The sequence below is a fragment of the Acinonyx jubatus genome, chromosome D1 (assembly GCF_027475565.1).
Source record: "Acinonyx jubatus isolate Ajub_Pintada_27869175 chromosome D1, VMU_Ajub_asm_v1.0, whole genome shotgun sequence".
In the NCBI taxonomy this organism is placed as follows: Eukaryota; Metazoa; Chordata; class Mammalia; order Carnivora; family Felidae; genus Acinonyx; species Acinonyx jubatus.
In genome coordinates this window covers 53,199,132-53,213,746 of record NC_069390.1, presented here as the reverse complement: position 1 = coordinate 53,213,746, position 14,615 = coordinate 53,199,132, and the positions used below count along the sequence as shown (strand labels likewise).

The 14,615-nt window shown below is 38.0% G+C and overlaps 1 protein-coding gene and 1 pseudogene across 1 annotated transcript; both read left to right on the top strand.

Annotated features, from left to right (window-relative positions):
* Positions 1–383: 383 nt before the first annotated feature.
* LOC106966129 (olfactory receptor 52J3-like) lies at positions 384–1,388 on the top strand. The gene has a single exon (XM_015062201.3). The coding sequence runs from the start codon at positions 384–386 to the stop codon at positions 1,350–1,352; it is 969 nt and encodes a 322-aa protein (XP_014917687.3). The 3' UTR covers positions 1,353–1,388.
* A 12,175-nt stretch (positions 1,389–13,563) lies between these two features.
* On the top strand, positions 13,564–14,615 carry LOC113593734 (olfactory receptor 52J3-like; annotated as a pseudogene).

The following is a 14,615-nucleotide window of genomic DNA, read 5'->3' as shown; positions in this document are numbered from 1 at the left end:
GTGCCTGCCATTCTACTTTCTAGCTGGCCTATCTCCTTTTGGATTATATCTGCATTTCCATGTGTGCATCCTTGATTTTTCATCTGCCCCTCTTCAGATGAGAGCTTTACAAAAGATACAGGGCATACAAAATTATTCCGTATTTAATATCAAGTTCTGTGTCTCATAACTTTGCTGATAAGCCTCATGTGTTAAACAAAAACGAGTAATAAATTCTTTGAGACTGGCCCATTAAATGAGTATGGCTCAGCTTATAATAAAAGATATATATTAACAAGCCCTTTCAAATAGCAACCTTTTTCATTTTCATTACCTATTGAAACACTAAGCTAATCATTTTCATAACCACATCTTATTCAAGCTTCTTTTTCCCTCCTTCCAGGATGGCAACTCCTTCTCTGTCACTGGGAAGGATGTTTTATCCCAACAGGAGCATTTTTCACCCAGATACATTCTTCCTCATTGGAATCCCAGGGCTGGAAGGAGCCCATGCCTGGATCTCCCTGCCTTTCTGCTCTGTTTATCTTGTGGCTTTGCTGGGCAATGCCACCATTTTGCTAGTCATCAAGATGGAGCAGATCCTGCGGAGAGAGCCCATGTTCTACTTTCTGGCCCTCCTTTCAACTATCGATTTGGCTCTTTCCACAACCTCTGTGCCCCGCATGCTGGGTATCTTCTGGTTTGATGCTCATGAGATTAACTTTGGGGCTTGTGTAGCCCAGATGTTTTTGATCCATGCCTTCACTGGCATGGAGGCCGAGGTCCTGGTAGCCATGGCCTTTGACCGTTATGTGGCGATCTGTGCTCCACTCCACTATGAGACCATCTTGACATCCCAGGTGCTGGTGGGCATCAGCATATGCATTGTGATTCGTCCAGTTCTGTTTACACTTCCCATGATCTATCTCATCTACCGCCTACCCTTTTGTCAGGCTCGTGTAATAGCTCATTCCTACTGTGAACACATGGGCATTGCAAAACTGTCCTGTGGTAACATCCGTGTCAATGCCATCTATGGGCTCTTTGTGGTGTCTCTCTTTCTTCTGAACCTGGTCCTTATTGGCATCTCGTACGTTTACATACTCCGAGCTGTCTTCCGCCTCCCATCACACGATGCTCGGTTAAAAGCCCTAAGCACATGTGGCTCTCACGTTGGGGTCATCTGTGTTTTCTATATCCCCTCAGTGTTCTCCTTCCTCACTCACCGATTTGGACACAATATACCACGCTACATTCACATTCTTGTTGCCAACCTCTATTTGGTTATCCCACCGTCACTCAACCCCATCATTTATGGTGTAAGGACCAAACAGATACGAGAACGAGTGCTCTGTGTCTTTGCTAAAAAGTAGATACTCTTGCCTTTGTTTACCAAATATTTTGGTCTAGCAAGGAAAATGTGTGTTCTTTCCAGAGATGTTTCTCTGTGTACATTTAGTGCCACAAGATGATATTCCAGGGGATGTGATCTGGGCCCGTTATTGATTCTATGATTTGAATAATCTTCAAAATGTTTCAGGTTCAAGGACTAATTCCTATTGTGGAAGCAAGAACTGTTTTCATTATTTCACTTTGTGTGAGAATGAACAGTCCAAGCAATGACACTTCCCATCATTACATTTGCTAAGTGCTCTTTTCTCCCCTGTTTTTAAGTTCTCTATTTTTACCTCAGTTCAACAAAAGTAAGACAAGGAAACATAACTAATACCTTTGTTCCCACAACATGAAATTAAAAACTATTATTACTGAGACTTATTTATCTTTAATGTTATTCTTAATCAAACACATGAGACAGTTAAGTTGAAATGAAATATGACTCGTACCCCAAACCACTTCCCATTTTTTTCTTATCCTCAGAGACAGGAATGATCACCACATGCCTTTTTGTCTTTCTTAGAGTCTAAACAAATCATTTTAAATTCAGTTTTCTCTGTGGGGGTTGGGATTATAATTTTTTAATTCATGTAAATGGTAATATACTGTATCATTTCATAGGCAATTTTTTCACTTAATATTAAATTTAGAGATCTGTTTGTGTTGATATATATGGGATACAATATTCCTTTTTAAACGTATTTGAATCTGTCATTTGCATTTTATCTTTTCATAATTTGAATGTATGTAATATTTTAGTTATTTTTAATTCCAAATTGATGTTGTGACATCTTTATGAATTGTCTTTGTGCATATTTGAAAATTTCCCAGTGGTTCTACACTTACAAAGAGGACTGTCAGATAGTAGGTTACTGATGGAACAGGTCACTTGTTTATTTTTATTGTGGTTATTTACTGTGATTTCTTTGTGCCCTCTCCCAGTTTTCTGCCCAGCTTCTTAAAAATATCATAGCATGAGTTTTTGATTACACCTGACATATTAACACCTTTCTACAAACCCTTTATAATTAATACCTTATTTTCATATCACAGATTAAATTTTTAAATGAACTCAATACTGATAATATTATCTATAACACAGCATTTTATCCCTTTGAAACATAGGGCTTATGCACAGCTTTATTATATATAGACATCCCAACATCTATATTGTTATTGGTGTGTGTGTGTGTTTATTAAGTCTTACTTTTAATTCTAATCTACTTGCAATTTATTTTGATGTAAGGTGTAAGAATATTAAACACCTTTCTGTTTCTATTTCTAATCTGTTTAATAACATAATTGACTTAAGAACTCATCACTTCAGAACTGATTTGCATTTTTTTCTTTCTTCATATTAAATTTCAATTTGTACAAGAGTTTGCTTTTCATTTATATAGTTGGTTTGCTGTTTGTTCTTGAATCAGTGTCAGTCATCACTAGAGAACTACATTTTAATGACTTTTAAAGCTGATTATCCTCCTGTACTTTTCTCACTCTTCATTTGTTCTTTAAGCTAATTTGTAGAACAATAAAATGAAATGCTGTCATTTTGCTATAGTTAAAAATATCCTGATGGAATTTTGAGTTCACTTATTCCTTGGTTCATTTACTATCAATCAATTTAACAATGTGTTATTAATTCCTTGAAATCTTAACTGAGACTTAATTATGCTCCTCATTTGGATAAGCACAGATGATAAAATGTACATCTGTGACTGTTCTGTGACTACCCTGTTAGCACTCTGTTTCCCAGAATTCTCTTCCCTGTAAGTTTCCGGTTGAGAGTTGGTCACATAAGAAATGCATAAGCCGTGGGAGCAAATGTGAAACAGCAGCCATTATTTTCTGTGGCTCAATATTGTTTTCAGGCAGTGATAGAAACACAGCGATACTAGAGGATTCTAATTTCTCCCCGTATCCCTCAGCTTCATGCACAGCTCTCCATGCCTACTGACCTGCTGACCAACAGCCATCACAAATCTACCACCGGGTATTCTACTTGTGCACACAGAGGCAGTAGCCAGGAATAACAAACCATCTACCTTAAATTTCAACACTCACTCCTTTATGATTCCATCCCAGAAGCTGAAAGTATCTAGTCTTTTTTTTTTTCATTTCTTTTCAACGTTTATTCATTTTTTGATAGAGAGACAGAGTGTGAGCGGGGGAGGGAGGGGCAGAGAGAGAGACACACAGAATCCCAAGCAGGCTCCAGGCTCTGAGCTGTCAGCACAGAGCCAGATGTGGGGCTCAAACTCACAGACTGTGAGATCATGACCTGAGCCAAAGTTGGACGCTCAACCAACTGGGCCACCCAGGCATCCCTGAAAGTACCTAGTCTTCTGCAAACATCACCTATTCATGCAGGCCTAATCTGACTAGAAAATTTGTTTTGGGATCTATTTTTCCCCCTAGCTACTCCCACAATTGCATCTAACTCCTATATTTATTTATTATTTTTTATTTTTTAAAATTTACATCCAAATTAGTTACCATATAGTGAAACAATGATTTCAGGAGTAGATTCCTTAATGCCCCTTACCCATTTAGCCCATCCCCGCTCCCATAATCCTTCCAGCAACCCTCAGTTTGTTCTCCACATTTATGAGTCTCTTCTGTTTTGTCCCCCTCCCTGTTTTTATATTATTTTTGTTTCCCTTCCCTTATGTTCATCTATTTTGTCTCTTCAATCCTCATATGAGTGAAGTCATATGATTTTTGTCTTTCTCTGACTAATTTCACTTAGCATAATACCCTCCAGTTCCATCCACGTAGTTGCAAATGGCAAGATTTTATACCTTTGATAGCCGAGTAATACTCCATTTTATATATACATTTTCTTTATCCATTCATCTATTGATGGACATTGGGCTCTTTCCATACTTTGGATATTGTTGATAGTGCTCTAAAAACATGGGGGTGCATGTGTCCCTTCGAAACAGCACACCTGTATCCCGTGGATAAATGCCTAGTAGTGCAATTGCTGGGTCGTAGGGTAGTTCTATTTTTAGTTTTTTGAGGGACCTCCATACAGTTTTCCAGAGTGGCTGCCAGCTTGCATTGCCACCAACAATGCAAAAGAGATCCTCTTTCTCAGCATCCTCGCCAACATCTGTCATTGGCTGAGTTGTTAATGTGAGCCATTCTGACAGGTGTGAGGTGGTATCTCATTGTGGTTTTATTTCTATTTCCCTGATGATGAGTGATGTTGAGCATTTTTTCATGTGTCGGTTGGCCATCTGGGTGTCTTCCTTGGAGAAGTGTCTATTCATGTCTTTTACCCATTTCTTCACTGGATTCTTTGTTTTTTGGGTGTTGAGTTTGATAAGTTCTTTACAGATTTTGGATACTAACCCTTTATCTGATATGTCATTTGCAAATATCTTCTCTGATTCTGTCAGTTGCCTTTTAGTTTTGCTGATTTTTTCCTTCGCTGTGCAGAAGCTTTTTATTTTAATGAGGTCCCACTAGTTGATCTTTGCTTTTGTTTCCCTTGCCTCCAGAGATGTGTTGAGTAAGAAGTTGCTGTGGCCAAGATCAAAGAGGTTTTTGCCTGCTTTCTCCTCGAGGATTTTGATGGATTCCTGTCTTACATTTAGGTCTTTCATCCATTTTGAGTTTATTTTTGTGTATGGTGTAAGAAATTGGTCCAGGTTCATTTTTCTGCATGTTTCTGTCCAGTTTTCCTAGCACCACTTGCTGAAGAGACTGTCTTTATTCCATTGGATATTCTTTCCTGATTTATCACAGATTAGTTGGCCATATGTTTGTGGGTCCATTTCTGGGTTCTCTATTCCATTCCACTGATCTGAGTGTCTGTTCTTGTGCCAGTACCATAGTCTCTGGATGATTACAGCTTTGTAGTATAGCTTGAAGTCTGGGATTGTGATGCCTCCTGCTTTGGTTTTCTTTTCAAGATTGTTTTGGCTATGCAGGGTCTTTTCTGTTTCCATACAATTTTAGGATTATTTGTTCTAGCTCTGTGAAGAATGCTCATGTTACTTTGATAGGGATTGTATTGAATATGTAGATTGCTTTGGGTAGTATCGACATTTTAACAATATTTGTTCTTAGTTTCCAGGAGCATGGAATCTTTTTCCATTTCTTTGTGTCTTCTTCAATTTCTTTCATAAGCTTTCTATAGTCTTCAGTGTATAGATTTTTCACCTCTTTGGTTAGATTTATTCCTAGGTATTTTATGTTTTTTTGTGCAACTGTAAATGGGATCGATTCCTTAATTTCTCTTTCTGTTGCTTTATTGTTGGTGTATAGGAATCCAACCGATTTCTGTGCATTGATTTTATATCCTGAAACTGTGCTGAATTCATGAATCAGTTCTAGCAGTTTTTTGGTGGAAGCTTTTGGGTTTTCCATATAGAGTGTCATGTCATCTGTGAAGAGTGAAAGTTTGACCTTCTCCTGGCCAATTTGGATGCCTTTTATTTCTTTGTGTTGTCTGATTGCAGACGCTAAGACTTCCAAAACAATGTTGAATAACAGTGGTGAGAGTGGACATCCCTATCTTGTTCCTGACCTTAGGGGGGAAAGCTCTCAGTTTTTCCCTATTGAGGATGATATTAGCGTTGGGTCGTTCATATATGGCTTTTATGATCTCGAAGTATGCTCCTTCTATCCCTACTTTCTTGAGGGTTTTTATGAAGAAAGGATGCTGTATTTTGTCAAATGCTTTCTCTGCATCTATTGAGCAGATCATATGGTTCTTGTCCTTTCTTTTATTGATGTGATGAATCACATTAATTGTTTTGTGGATATTGAACCAGCCCTGCATCCCAGGTATAAATCCCGCTTGGTTGTGGTGAATAATTTTTTTAATGTATTGTTGGATCCGGTTGGCTAATATCTTGCTGAAGGTTTTTGCATCCATGTTCATCAGGAAAATTGGTCTATAGTTCTCCTTTTTAGTGGGGTCTCTCTCTGGTTTTGGAATCAAGGTAATGCTGGCTTCATAGAAAGAGTTTGAAAGTTTTCCTTCCATTTCTATTTTTTGGAACATTTTCAAGAGAATAGGTGTTAACTTTTCCTTAAATGTTTGGTAGAATTCCCCTGGAAAGCCATCTGGCCCTGGACTTTTGTCTTCTGGCAGATTTTTGATTATTAATTTGATTTCCTTACTGGTTATAGGTCTGTTCAAATTTTCTATTTCTTCCTGATTCGGTTTTGGTAGTGTTTATGTTTGTCCCAGTATAGGGTCTATTCTGGAGAACATTCCATGTGTGCACTGGAGAAAAATGGATATTCTTCTGCTTTAGGATGAAATGTTCTGAATATACCTGTTAAGTCCATCTGGTCCAGTGTGTCATTCAAAGCCATTGTTTTCTTGTTGATTTTTTGATTAGATGATCTGTCCATTGCTGTGAGTGGGGTGTTGAAGTCTCCTACTATTATGGTATTATTATCAATTAGTTTCTTTATGTTTGTGATTAATTGATTTATATATTTGCGTGCTCTCACATTTGGCACATAAATGTTTACAATTGTTAGGTGGATAGACCCCTTGAGTATGATATAATGCCCTTTTGCATCTCTTGATACAGTATTTATTTTAAAGTCTAGATTGTCTGATATAAGTATGGCTACTCCAGCTTTCTTTTGTTGACCATTAGCACGATAGATGGTTCTCCATCCCCTTATTTTCAATCTGAAGGTCTCTTTAGGTCTAAAGTGGGTCTCTTGTAAACAGCATACAGATGTACCTTGTTTTCTTATCCATTCTGTTACCCTTTGTCTTTTGATTGGAGCATGGAGTCCATTGACGTTTAGAGTGAGTACTGAAAGATAGGAATTTATTGTCATTATGATGCTTGTAGAATTGCAGTTTCTGGTGGTGTTCTCTGGTCCTTTCTAATCTTTTGTTGCTTTTGGTATTTATTTATTTTTTATATTTTTTTCATCTTTTCTCCCCTCAGAAAGTCCCCCTTAAAATTTCTTGCAGGGCTAGTATAGTGGTCAGAACTCCTTTAATTTTTGTTTGTCTGTGAAATTTTTTATCTCTCCTATTCTGAATGACAGTCTTGCTGGATAAAGAATTCTTGGCTGCATATTTTTCTGATTCAGCACACTGAGTATATCCTGCCACTCCCTTCTGGCCTGCCAAGTTTCTGTGGACGGGTCTGCTGCAAACCTGATCTGTCTTCCCTTGTAGGTTAAGGACTTTTTTTCCCTTGCTGCTTTCAGGATTCTCTCCTTGCCTGAGTATTTTGTGAATTTGACTATGATATGCCTTGTTGATGGTCCGTTTTGTTGAATCTAATGGGAGTCCTCTATGCTTCCTGGATTTTGATGTCTGTGTCTTTCCCCAGGTTAGGAAAGTTTTCTGCTATGATTTGCTCACATAACCCTTCTGCCCCTATTCCTCTCTCTTCCTCTTCTGGGACCCCTATGATTCTGATGTTGTTCCTTTTGAATGAGTCACTGATTTCTCTAATTCTTAAATTGTGCTCTTTTGCCTTCATCTCCCTCTTTTTTTTCTGCTTCATCATTCTGTATAAGTTTGTCCTCTATATCGCTAATTCTCTGTTCTGCCTCATCCATCCTTGCCGCCGCTGCATCCATCTGTGATTGCAGCTCAGTTATAGCATTTTTAATTTCATGCTGGCTATTTTTTACATCTTTTATCTCTGCAGAAAGGGATTCTAATCTGTTTTCGACTCCAGCTAGTATTCTTATTATCGTGATTCTAAATTCTGGTTCAGACATCTTGCTTGTATCTGTGTTGGTTAAATCCCTGGCTGTCATTTCTTTGTGCTCTTTCTTTTGGGGTGAATTCCTTCATTTTGTCATTTTGAAGGGAGAAAAGGAATTAATGAGGTAGAAAAATTGAAATTAAAAAATAAAATTAAAAAAAGTATTAAAATTAAAAATTAAAGACACACACACACACACACACAAATCGAATAGATGATGCTAGATCCTAGGTGTGTTTTGGTCTGAGTGTTGAAAGTGTTTTGACAGATTAGAGAAAAAAAGGGGGGGGGAGGAAATCGTTTGAGAATTTGAAAAAATGAATACACTGAAGTAGACTAAAATGAGATGGGGTAAAATAGAATTTGAAAAAATATACACAAAAGTAAAGAATATAGTAAAAAAAATTAAAGAAACATATTTTTAATAAAAATTAAAAATAAATGTGATTTTTTAAATTTTCTGTATTTAAGAAAAAAGAAAAGAAACAAAAAAGAAGAAAGAAAAAAAGAAAAAAGAAATCGTTTGAAAATTTGAAAAAGTGAATACATTGTAGTAGACTAAAATAAAATGATGGAGGTAAAATAGAATTTGAGCAAATTTGCATAAAAGCAAAAAATATAGTAATAAAAATTAAATAAAAATATTTTAATAGAAATTGAAAGTAAAGTGAACTTTTTCTCTTTCTGCATTCAAGAAAAAGGAAAGAAACTAAAAAGAGAAATAAGAAAAAGAAAGAAAAAAGGAAACTGTTTGAAAATTTGAAAGGTGAATATACTGAAGTAGGCTAAAATAAAATGATGGAAGTAAACTATAATTTGAAAAAAATTTACTCAAAAGTAAAAAATATAGTAATTAAAATTAAAGAAAGATATTTTTAATAAAAATTGAAAATAAAAATGAATTTTTTCTCTTTCTGTATTCAAGAAAAAGAAAAGAATTGTAAAAGAGAAAAAGAAAAAAGAAAGAAAATTGAATAGATGAACCTGCTAACAGATTGAAGTAGGACTGAAGTTGCTTCGTTTTCTCCTAGAAGTCAGTCTATGTAGCTCTTTATAGTCCATAAATTAAGCCGGCGGTGAGTCTTGTGTACTTGAAGAGCAAAGATGGCCTAGTTGGGTGGGGCTCAGTGTAACAGCTCCACTCTCCACTAGATGGCGCTGCTAGCCTACTGGGATGGATTGTTGCAGCGCTCATTGGTGCATATGCGCATGCACAGGAATGGTGAAAATGGCGCCTCCCAGGTACCCGGTCTGTTCTCCCGGATCATCAATCGCGCACAGTCCTCTGTCTTCAACTCTTGTCCACTCCCCGCTTTTTCACTCTCTGTGACCAGGCCCAAGGCAATACCTCTCTCCCAAGTTTTGTCTCAGACGCGGCTATTTTCCCCAGCCCCTTACTTCTAAAGGACTGCAGCTTTGACCTGTTCTGCCCCTCTGCGGGAGGGCCTCACCGAGCAATGGCCAAATGAGAAATGGCTGAATATTGAGTGCACCCAGGAATGCCCACTGGACCCTGTTGTTGCCGGTGCCCTGAGACTGTGGCCAGGTGCCAGCCCGCCCCAGAAAAAGTTCACGAGACAGAGTAGCTGCAGCGTTTCAGGGATTATGGAAAATCACAACACACATCTGGCACCAGGCTTTACCCTTAGCAACCTTGCCCCAGCACCAGCGAATGCGGCTGCCTTCCAAGGTCTGCTGGCACCAGGTGGCTTCAACAGTCTCAAGTGTCCTTCCAGCAGTGGAACCGCTTTTCTTCATGTGGCCCAAGAACCTCCCAGGCCCCACTCTGTTCCTGGGGATTCGTCTTTCCCACCAGAGCACCACCAGGTATCGAGCTGCGGAGTTGCAGCCTTTGCGTTCCCCTTGTTTACAGTCTTAATGGAATTTAAACCCTCTCCTTTCTCCCTTTTTAGTTTAGTACCTGCAGCTGTTTCGAGTTTTCCACTTTCTCTCCAGCTGCTTTTGGGGAGGGGTACTTTTCCCATACTCTCCCTTCCTCCCCAGTCTCTGTCCTCTCTCCACAGGCAAAAGCAGTTCCCTACCTTTCACAGCTTCTCGCTCCCCAATTTCAGCTCTCCGCGCCGTGTACCTGCTGAATTTTGTGGTTCAGGTTGTGCATATAGTTGTGTTAATCCTCCAATCAGTTTTCTAGGTGTGTCGGATGGTTTAGTGTTGGTCTGGCTGTATTTCATGGATGTGAGACACACAAAAAGCTTCCATGCTGTTCCGTCATTTTGGCTCTTCCCCTCCGCAGCTAACTCCTATAATAAATTCTTTATTCTTCATACTCTTAGTAGTTCTGAACCTTAGTTGACATAAATATAGATACCAAAAGTGGTTCCTGGATAACAAATTCTTAAGGATGGAATTTGGAATTAGTTCCTTATCTAATGAGCCTTAGGGATAGCAAGGCCCCTGCTGCTATTGGCAAAAGAGACATTGGTCATTTGTAGAATGCAGTGATGAAACTGTTATGTATATTATTATTCTCCGTAACCAAGGGCTTAAAGGAGGCAAACCTTTTTGAGTGTCCAAGTATTTCTGCCAAAGATTTTAATAATAAGAATGAGGACATTAGAGACTTGATTTTTTTGTATGATAAATAAGCCAGAGAAGTTGGATAAAGACAACAATGAACTCAGGGCTTTAATACCCAGCTGAAAGTCCAGGTAAGGAAATAAAGCATTTTTGACTATGCTAAAAAAAGAAAATCATCTTCTACGAGGTCGTTTATTGGAAAGAAATAGAACTCCAAAAATTGGAATGATGTTATGTGGGTAGACTCCAATGAAGCAAATCCTGAATCCTGCCAACCCCCCTTTTACCGTTAGAAGTGGCTCTTATTCTCTTGTCTCAGTTAGATAGTCTCCCTCTGTCCAAAATAAATGTAATATCCTCCCCTGAGGTAGCTGACTTGAAATGGATTCCTAATCTTAGCCATGAAAAGTTCCCACCACTTCTTACAGTTTCTGAGAATAATGGTGTTTAATAAGAATAAAATGTGGGTCACCTATGTAATTTTTCTATTAACTATGTTATGAAAGCTAAAAAAAAGTAAAATTAATTCAATAGAATATGTAATCTAACCTAATATTATTCAAAAATTATTTAAACATAAAATCAATATACCTATCAATTAAATATTTGATATCATTGAAATTATCAAAGTAAGTCTTCTTAATCCAGTATTTAACACTTGAAGCACATCTTTTTTTGTACTAATCTTTTTGTACTATTTTTTGCACTAAATAATCAATGGCTAAAATAATATGCAACATAAGAAATTATGTTGAATTGAAAAATATTTTATATTTATATTAAAGTAAATATTAAAATTCATCCCATCAGTTGAATTTGCCACATGTCCGATGTTCAATAATCATATATGGCTAGTGTCTACTGTGTGGGAAAGTACAATTCTAGGTCTATAACTGGACTCAAATGCCAGCAGGTTCCAGGAATAAAATATACTAACCAAAAGAATTGCAAGATTTTGCCACTTTATACAGATAGAAGCCTGGGGATCATGTGTGGTACTGAACTCTGAGTACTAGATCTGAGTAGAAGAAATGTGACACAGTATGAGGCTGAATTGTAATATGAGAATATTAAATAGAGATTCTGGATTCAATGTATTTGGGAGTGGCTCCAACAGTTAGATGATTGACTAAAACCTGTTCTCAAAGATGGTCCTCAGTAAAATGGATGGAAATGCCAGACTTTCTCTGAAAAATACCATAAAAAAAAGTTCCCAAAGACTTCCAGGAACACAGAATGTTAGAGTTTATTTATCATGCATACCTGCTCAGTCAGCCCCTAAGTCTATCCTGGAGGGCCTAGAAAACACTCTCCTCATCATGGCTGTGAGAAATATATTCCTGAGGAAAACCTAGGAAACCAGGAAAAGTTCTGCAAGTAGGAATGATGTCAGGAATTTTTTCTGTCAAACTGTTCTTCCTGATTTGAATCTTGAGACAGCTCTGAAGCCTGGAGCCCACTGAAGTGGGCTATCTCCCCTTGAAGAAGGATCCTGCTGAGCAGCTGACTATACACTAGTCTTCCTGAAAGGGACATGTGATCATTTATTATCAAGACTGTGCACTGGGAAGAGAAATAGCGAGAATCTTGGGTGATTATAAGACATTGGTCCTGAACCAACATTAATATCTGGAGAAGCAAAATGTCACTAGTCAGTGTAGGGGTGTTTGAAGGTCACTACAAGATCAGTTGCACTGAACAACCACACACTAGAGAACAAACCCTCAAAGTGACTTTCCTCCTTCCCTTCATCTTTCCCTTGTACCCCACTCCTCCTTCCTCGGATTTTACTCCATGGAATTTTACTGACTCAAGCTTTGTTCTCTAAAGAACTCCTACCAAGACCATTGGAATCATAGTGACCGTAGTAAGTATGCACTCAGAACTAGGTTTCACAGCAAAGATCCTATTGCTAATAGTATAGTGATACCATTAGTATACTGCAATATATAGTCTGGTCTGCAGACCATATGTGATGCTATCATTTTTGCTCAGGATTTCACTCTGGCTAATTAAGAGGAGGCACAGGTCAAAAATGAGACTTGATAGTTCTAGGGCTATTTAAATGATCTATTTCATATTAATAAGATGTGGCAATTTGTAGAGTTTGAGGAATCGGTCCATTTGATCTACATGGTCATTTTCGTTTTTATGGAACTGTCAATGTCTGTAGTATCTAGAGTGATATACCCTGCTTCATTCCTGACATGGAGAAACCATCTTCTGTCTTTCTCCCTTTCCCTTTCATTTTTTTTTCCTTCTTCTTAATCAGTCCTTACAGAAGCTTGTTAATTTTTGCTTTAAAAAATATCAGCCCTTGGCTTCATTTATTCTCTGCTTTCTACTCATCTCCATGTTCCCATGTCCTTAGTCTGTTTTATCCTCACTCTCCAGGTTTCTTGTCTTTTCTCACTATGTCTGATTTTCTGTGTTAAAAAACTTTCCTTATCAGAAAATATCCTTGTCCTTATGGATAGTGCTTGGGGTAAAGACAAAGAATGTATGACCTCACCCTGACTGGAAGAGCTATTTCCATGATCAGTACCTCCCTCAAATCTTTCTTTCACCTCCTCTGAGCACTGTCTTTCTTAGATGTTCTCCTTAGATATAGGAAACAGGGAAGAACCTGAAGTCCTCCTTGTTTCCTTATGCTCTTTCATCGCCCAGGAACAAAGGGATGTACATCGCTGTCATAAGAAATATTTTGGCTCTGAGACTGGTTTTTACTAGTTAAACCTTCCTGTATCTATTTCAGTTTAAGATTTGTTTGATGGTGTTTATCTATGAATGTTTGTTGGGTAATTTCATGAGGATACCTGTTGATTTTCGAGGTGATTTTTGAATTGGAATTCACATGAACATTAGTATCAAATGCAACATACTTAAGTTACTTGGCATATGATGTTTCTTTATGTTAGTGTGGCTATGCTTGGGGACCCACATCGGTCTTTCTCTGTCTTAATGATTTGTTGGCTTTGTCCTTAACATGCTCATTTGGGGAAGTCCTTACATTTTATATGAATCCAGATATCAATCTTCGCTCAACAGAAAGTACCAGAATACAGATTATTTTAGTTCAGAACTTCAGAGGATATTTTATCATTTCCTGGCATTGGCTATGCTATTAGTTGTCATAAAACTTTGGTTTCTTAGATTCAAACTGTGTTCAGTGTCAGGAATTTTCCTTTCTTTAATAGACAAGAAACAATATCACTGCCTTCTCTTGCACTCTACTAAAATATGAACTAAGCATTTGAAAGCATTATGCTTTTTTTAATTCTTTCTAGGAATGAATCATATCTCCTCCTATTTCAGCCAATTCCAGAATGCCCCATAAAAATGTAGCCATGCTCCATCATCTGCACTTTGTTCTTTTAGGCATCCCAGGGCTTGAGACTGTCCATGCCTGGATTTCCTTTCCCTTCTGTTGCATTTACATTTTGGCTCTTATTTTCAATGTAACATCTCAGATAATGATATGGATAGACAGAATCCTCTTGAATCTTATATTTTTTCTGGCCATGTATCTGGCCCTCTCTACATTCCTGGCTGGGTACATTCTGGTTTAATGTTCATGAGGTTGGCTTTGGAGCCTGTGTGGGCCAGATGTTTCTCATACACAGGAATGTGTCTGCAGTACTGCTGGCAATGGCCTTTGACCACCATGTGGCCATCTGTGCATCACTGCACTGTACCACCATCCTGACAGTCTGGATGTCAGGAATTAGAATGGGTATTTCCCTGAGTGCAGTCATATGCACACTGTCTACCTAATTCACTGTCTGCCTTTTTGTGATGCCCACGTTATTGCTCATAAAACTGTGAGCACATGGGCATGGCCAAGTTGGCTTGTGCCAACACTTATATCAATGCCATCTGTGGTCTTTTAGCTGCTTTCGTCCTCGTCTTCATCCTGGTATGGGTTGGATCTCTTATGGCTATATCCTCTGCCCTGTATATGTCTCAAGTTACAAAATACCCATCACAAGACACTGA

Excerpts from the sequence above, each read along its gene's own strand:
- LOC106966129 (XM_015062201.3), top strand. The coding sequence starts at position 384 with ATGGCAACTCCTTCTCTGTCACTGGGAAGGATGTTTTATCCCAACAGG.